The 7,023-nt window shown below is 39.9% G+C and overlaps 1 protein-coding gene across 1 annotated transcript in view; it reads left to right on the top strand.

Annotated features, from left to right (window-relative positions):
• Nucleotides 1-4,074: 4,074 nt before the first annotated feature.
• Nucleotides 4,075-7,023, top strand: part of COL9A3 (collagen type IX alpha 3 chain) — a 73,721-nt gene continuing 70,772 nt past the window's right edge. The window contains exon 1 of the mRNA XM_070744236.1: nucleotides 4,075-4,137. Within this exon, the coding sequence (XP_070600337.1) occupies nucleotides 4,075-4,137 (63 nt within the window). The remainder of the gene's footprint in view (nucleotides 4,138-7,023) is intronic.

The raw sequence follows: 7,023 nt of genomic DNA, 5'->3' as shown, positions 1-7,023 counted from the left end.
CGTGTTCGGCGTACTGAATACCACAAAATACGGTACGGACCCGAATTGTGCGGGTTCGGTTTGCCCATCACTGGTAGTAAGCAATAGAACAGATATAATTTAAGAGATCGGTTCTGATCTGTGTAGAATTATTGTGATGTTTTTAAAACTCAAACTTGGCAACTTTAAGACTTGGTGGCGTCAACTCCCAGAGTTCTCCAGCCAGCCTAAAGCCTCTGAAGGGCAAAACAGCCTTCCCCAAGGCCAAAATGTCTCTGGCTAGCGCACGCACGCACACTACAGCTGACATGGACAACACCTCATGTGCCCTCCGATATGGCTTTGCATGTCACCCGTAGCACAAGTGCCATAGGTTCACCATCACAGCCATTGTGATGTACAAAATACCAGTTTGTTTGGAGACGAGTGCTCTTGGCTATACCAAAAGAGGGCTTGATTTAAGTGAATTTTCATTATAAAGAACATTGTTTTGAATTTTCAAACGTGTGTGTCTGAAATTTGTACCTGTGAATTTTTGGGACGATTCTACCAGAGAGCCCGACAGAACACACAATGGGAACCGCTTGAAGAGTTATTCTTGTCTTAAACATTGACGAAGCAACTTTAGTCCAGCAACGGTCCTTTTTTCAGTTTCATCCTGCTCAAAAAGATTATGCCAGTAGTAGGGGAAGAATTATGGGGCAACAGGAGAGCTTTTGTCATTGATCCGAGTTACCAGAAAAGATGAATGGGCTCATTTTACATCTTTAAACCTTCCACAGTTCAGATAATAATCACAGCATGTACTGAATAAACAGCTCCTTGAAACAAATCACCCTTACTAAAGGAAGATCAATTATCAGCCATTATCTGGCAGGCTTAGTGGAACTCTTCACCATGAATTGGGTGATATTCACTGTCACATAACTAGTTATCACAGACAGCATTATAGAATCAGGCTTAAATAACAATAGCACTTATATACCGCCTTACAGTTTACAGTGCTACACAGTTTACAGAGTCAACGTATTGCTCCCCCACCCCCCAAAAAATCTGGGTCCTCATTTTTCCAACCTCAGAAGGATAGAAAGCTGAATCAACCCCGAGCCAGTCAAACTGCTGACAGTGAGCAGAGTCAACCTGCGATACTACATTCCAACCACTGGGCTGCTATAGTTATTTAATGGATAATCTACAGGTGGAGGCACAAAAAAATGGAAACACTTGACTTTTTGGCATCGTAATGTTTGAACATGTTCAAATCAATCAAAACTTGACATTTTAATTTTTAAAAAATTCTGTTATATGATATCTTTTTTAAAACTACATTTTTTTAAACAGAAATTTAAGGAAATTGGTTATAACCTTCTAGAAATGGCAGACCTCTCACACTTTCAAAGAGGCCAAATTGTTGGTGCTCGAATGGCAGGCGCTAGTGTAACAGAAAGTGCCCGAATGTTTGGCGTTTCAAGAGGTAATGTCTCAAAAGTAATGACTGCTTTTGAAAGAAGGGAAAACGTTCTCAGCCAAGCACAGGTCTGGTCGAAAGTCGAAGTTGTCTGAGAGAGACCGGTCGGACTCTAAAGCGAATTGTTAGAGCAGATCGCAAGACCACAGCTCCTAAAATCACTGCAGAGCTCAATAGACACATACAGAACCTAGTTTCCACAAAAACTGTTCAGAGGGAGCTTCACAAATCTGGATTTCATGGAAGAACTGCAAAGTGTTTCCATGTTTTTGTCCACCCCCTGTAGGTCAGTGATGGTGAACCTTTTTTTCCTTGGATGCTGAAAGAGCGTAAGCGTGTGTTATCGTGCATGTGTGAGTGCCCATACCTGTTGTGTATAATCCCTTGCAGCTTGAGGAATGTTCAGATTTGGAGGATGAGTGGGATTTAGCAATCATAAATTTCCCTGTTCTACCAACAATTAGCAATATTAGTGAAGACCACGGAGCTAATGACATAAAAATGAGTTCGGATGACTCAAAGTGGGGAGATGATAGATGGAGGGATGCTCGTTTCAGACGCTTTCAGAGACGCTTGGAAGAAAGAGGGAGGAGATATTAGAGAGTGATTAGTTAATCAATTACGTCACATCCGGGTGTAAAACGGAAGAAAAGCTGAATTCGTTCAATCTTGCAATCTAAAGATGGTCGGGTCCAGGACTTGCTCCACAGCGTATCCTGTTACTTGCTTTTTTATGACTCCTGGCTAACCCTGATTAGCCCATAAATTTTAGAATGACTTGTGGAATGTTTTTATGTTACTGCCAAGCTTATCTACTTAATTGCTGAGATAGAGATGAGAGAAGAAAACCATGCAAAGTTGATATGTTCAAAGGAGAAATAAAGAGGATGTGTTTTACAATGTGACGCATTCAGAAATCATTTATTCCAAGTACAGTATTATCTGTATGAGCCTGAAATCAGAACAATACCTATAATTCAATGAGTGGGGAGGGCGAAAATGCTTCTCTTGCCCCCCAGAGGCCCTCTGGAGGCCTGAAACTTCCTTTTCCCAACTCCGGATGGGCCCTGTAGGCTTGTGTTTCATCCTCCCCAGGCTCCAAAGGCTTCCCTGGAGCTGGGGGAAGGTAAAATGCCCTCCCCCATCCTCCCAGATGCTCTCTGGAAGACAAAAACACCCTCTTGTAGCCTCTGCGAGCCAAAAATCAGCTGGCTCACACACACAAGCATGTTGGAGCTGAATTAGGGCAACTGCTCACATGCCAGCAGATATGTGGCACCCATGCCATAGGTTCGCCATCACTTATCTAAGTTGTTAATTGGATGAACAGAGAAACTCAACCAACACAGTAGGCATGTGGAAGACGTCATGTAGGGTTGAATGGCTGCAGCAGTGTTTGTCAAGCTTGGCTCTTTGAAAATGTAGCCCCTTGGAGCTTCCACCACACCCTGATCATCATTTAACATAGAAACATAGAAGACTGACGGAAGAAAAAGACCTCATGGTCCATCTAGTCTGCCCTTATACTATTTCCTGTATTTTTATCTTAGGATGGATCTATGTTTATCCCAGGCATGTTTAAATTCAGTTACTGTGGATTTATCTACCACGTCTGCTGGAAGTTTGTTCCAAGGATCTACTACTCTTTCAGTAAAATAATATTTTCTCATGTTGCTTTTGATCTTTCCCCCAACTCACTTCAGATTGTGTCCCCTTGTTCTTGTGTTCACTTTCCTATTAAAAACACTTCCCTCCTGAACCTTATTTAACCCTATAACATATTTAAATGTTTCAATCATGTCCCCCACTTTCCCTTCTGTCCGCCGGAGGTTTGCTTTCAAGGGGTTAGGGTCCTGATTCCCAATGTGAGGCACACGCCCCACAGGGGATCAATTTGACCTTTTAGTAGGGGCAAATTGAACCTTGTTTAAACCAAATTAATGGCCTTTTAGGCTTCCTCCACGTGAGTAGTTCACTTTTTGAATAGTAAGAATTATATGTTGCGGGGATGAGGGGGCACCAGGATTTGAGAAATACTTAGGTGGGGCAGGACCAAAACAAGGTTGGGAACCACTGGGCTAGATATTTTGGGCCACCATTAACTGCTCTGATGGGCTGCCGTGTTCAGGAGATTCTCTAGACAGTAGCTTAATATTTGTCCCCAAAAACCTAAAGAAAGATCAGGACATTTGCAAGGGGAAATAGGTTCTCTTGAGCAAATAGACGAGATACATTAGCTAAACCAAGCCCTTTTCGGTGTGTACAATGGGCCTTTTTTCCCCTGTCGCTCTGTGGCTGAAAGCGCACAGCAGGCTCTAAGAAATCCTGAGCTGTGAGTGCAATGCCTCGTGTCCAACTTTACTAGTTGGACCATCCCTTCTGCCCCTCCTCCTTTCTCCCCCACCTTTCTGAAGAACCTGGTCTTTTTTTCCCCCCTGCCCTTGAATATTACTCCTGGCTGATCTATCCGGTCTCCCCTTGTCATTCTGAAAAATCCAGAAGGAAGGTGGGTTTGTTCTGAAGCGAAAGGTGGATTGGATCAGCAGGGGAAGAGTTAATCAAACTTGAAAGGAAGAAGAAAACTTCTTTTGTGCCTTAGGACGGGACGGAATTAAACCGAGACAACTATGGCTGGTTTGTTTTTCCTTGGGATATTTGTATCTCAACTTTTAGCCATCACTTCTGGTCAGGTAAGAGTCTCTTTACCATTTGGAAAGCCAGAACTTTCAATCCTATAGCTTTGAGGGCTAAATAGATTGTTATGGATCCAATATTTTCTTTTAGAATAATGAATGACAATGCTGTCTTGCTATATATAACAGAATTGGAAGGTATGTTGGAGGTCTTGCACACCAAGACAACTAGGCACAAGAACAGTTTTTTCCTGAATGCCATCACTCTGCTAAACAAATAATTCCCTCAGCACTGTCAAGCTATTTACTAAGTCTGCACTACTATTAATATTAGTTTTTTCTCATCATTCCTATCACCCATTCCCTCCCACTTATGACTGTATGACTGTAACTTGTGGCTTGTATTCTTACGATTTTTATTAATATTGATTATTTCCTCATTGCTTATTTGATTCTTATGACAATCATTAAGTGTTATGCCTCATGATTCATGACAAATGTGTATTTTTCTTTTATGTATACTGAGAGCATATGTCCCATATTCTATTCTATTCTATTCTATTCTAGTCCAATGCTTTGGTAAAATAGGAAACCCTATAATATTTCAGACAAATGTTTGTCCAATCTCTTCTTACAAGCCTCCAGTATTGGAGCATTCACAACTTCCAGAGGCAAGCTGTTCCACTGATTAATTGTTCCAACAGTTAGAAAGTTTCTCCTTAGTTCTAGGTTGGTTCTCTCCTTGTTTAGTTTCCATCCATTGCTTCTTTTTCTGCCTTCAGATTCTTTAGAGAATAGGTTGACACCTCCCCCTTCTTTGGGGAAGCTCCTTAGATATTAGAACATTGCTATCGTATTACCACTACTTCTTCATTTCATGTGTGTATGTGTCTAAAGTTGCATAGCATTCTATTTTATTTTTATTTATTAATAAGTGTATACGATCACTGAACTCACAGTGTCTCCCGGCAGCTTACAGAAATAAAATTAGTTCTGATAAGAATATTTGCATCTCATGGTTGAAATGGGGAGTCCTTGGTGCTTTCTGAGAGTGGTGGTTTTCCTGCAGATGTTTTATTACCGAACTAGGCAACATCATCAGTGCATTAATCGATGGCATTATCTAGTTTGATTAATGAAACTTCTGCAAGAAAACAACCGAGCTCAGATAACACCAAGTACCCTTCATAAAATTAGTTACACAACTAATGGGCACTGCGGACATCTAATGGTTTACTCAAGATCCATTTTCTGGGGACAATTTCCACAAAAATAAAACAATAAATATTATGCTCAATGGTGGTTTCCAGCTGCTATAATAATAATAATAATAATAATAATAATAATAATAATAATAATTATTATTATTATTATTATCATTATTATTATCATTATTATCATTATTATCATTATTATCATTATTATTATTTATTAGATTTGTATGCCGCCCCTCTCCGAAGACTCGGGGCGGCTCACAACAATAATTAAACAATATTACAATGAAACAAATCTAATATTAAAAACATAGAAAACCCCATCATTTAAAACCATGCAACACACACATACCAAACATGAAATATAAAAGCTTGGGAGAGGTGTCTCAGTTCCCCCATGCCTGGCAATACAGGTGGGTCTTAAGTAATTTGCGAAAGACAAGGAGGGTGGGGATAGTTATAATCTCTGGGGGAAGTTGATTCCAGAGGGTCGGGGCTGCCACAGAGAAGGCTCTTCCCCTGGGGCCCGCCAAACGACATTGTTTAGTCGATAGGACCCGGAGAAGGCCAACTCTGTGGGACCTTATCGGCCGCTGGGATTCGTGTGGTAGAAGGCAGTTCCAGAGGTATTCTAGTCCTATGCCAGAATTCAAATTCCACACAGAATCAAATTCCATGCAGAAATGGCTGAGATTTTTTTAAAAAATAATGTTGGGACTTTTTTTAGAAAACCAAAGGAAGGTTTCACTTATGTACAATTAATCTTTGTCATCCCCATGTATATGCCCTGACCTTTTCATAGAGGAACTTATAAAGGAGGTTATTTTTGTAAGCCAATTTCATAATTGGGAACTTAGAATAAAAACTTGAGTAGTTTTACTGAGTTGGGCTTCCAAATCATATCAGGATCAGATAATATAAAGTTTTAAGTCACAGGCTCTGTCACCCAGTAGCCACATTATAGTTAAATATTTTCAACTCCCTTTTTCCTTCTTTAGTTTTTTTTTAAAAGATAGGTTTTGTGGTGGAGTTGAGGCAAAAACTCTGCTTGGGGAAAAACGCTTCAGGTGGAAGGATTGTTACACAAGGTACAAAATCTCAGTTCTGTATTTTCAGCTGCAATCACAATTTAGTTTAGTCCTCTACTTGCAGTGCGTTTGAGTCAAATATAAGTCAAAGCATTTTTCCCATTAAAAAGTCTATTTTACAAAAGAACCTGAAAAGGGTCAACGTGGTTGAATAATGGAAAATATATCCCTTTCTCAATTAGCAAATCAAAGTGCACCGGTGTTTTCGGCAGCCACATTCAGGAATCGGGAATCTCTCCTCAGATGTGAGCAAGTCTTGCTATACAATGAAATCTTTGTAGGTCCAAATCGGTTGAAAGTTTCTTTCTGGAACCAAGGTTTTTCCCCCACATAAAGAAACCTTTATAGCATCTTTCCCCCACTCCCTATCCTGCATACCTAAGAGCTTAAAATAAAACACTGCTGGTATTTAGAAAGTGGTGCCATCAGACAGGACTGTAAAATTCATTGGGAACTAAAGATACTTCTGTTATAAAATTGTTCCACTACTCGTGTCCCCAGAAATTGTGAGTGGTGCAACACTGGAAGGCTTTAATAAGAGATTGGATAACAATTTTGTCTGAAATAATAATACTAATAATACTAATAATACTAATAATACTAATAATACTAATAATACTAATAATACTTATAATACTTAT

Source organism: Erythrolamprus reginae, chromosome 3, assembly GCF_031021105.1.
Source record: "Erythrolamprus reginae isolate rEryReg1 chromosome 3, rEryReg1.hap1, whole genome shotgun sequence".
NCBI lineage: Eukaryota > Metazoa > Chordata > Lepidosauria > Squamata > Dipsadidae > Erythrolamprus > Erythrolamprus reginae.
Note: the sequence above shows the minus strand (reverse complement) of the source record. Positions and strands in the feature narration are given on the sequence as shown.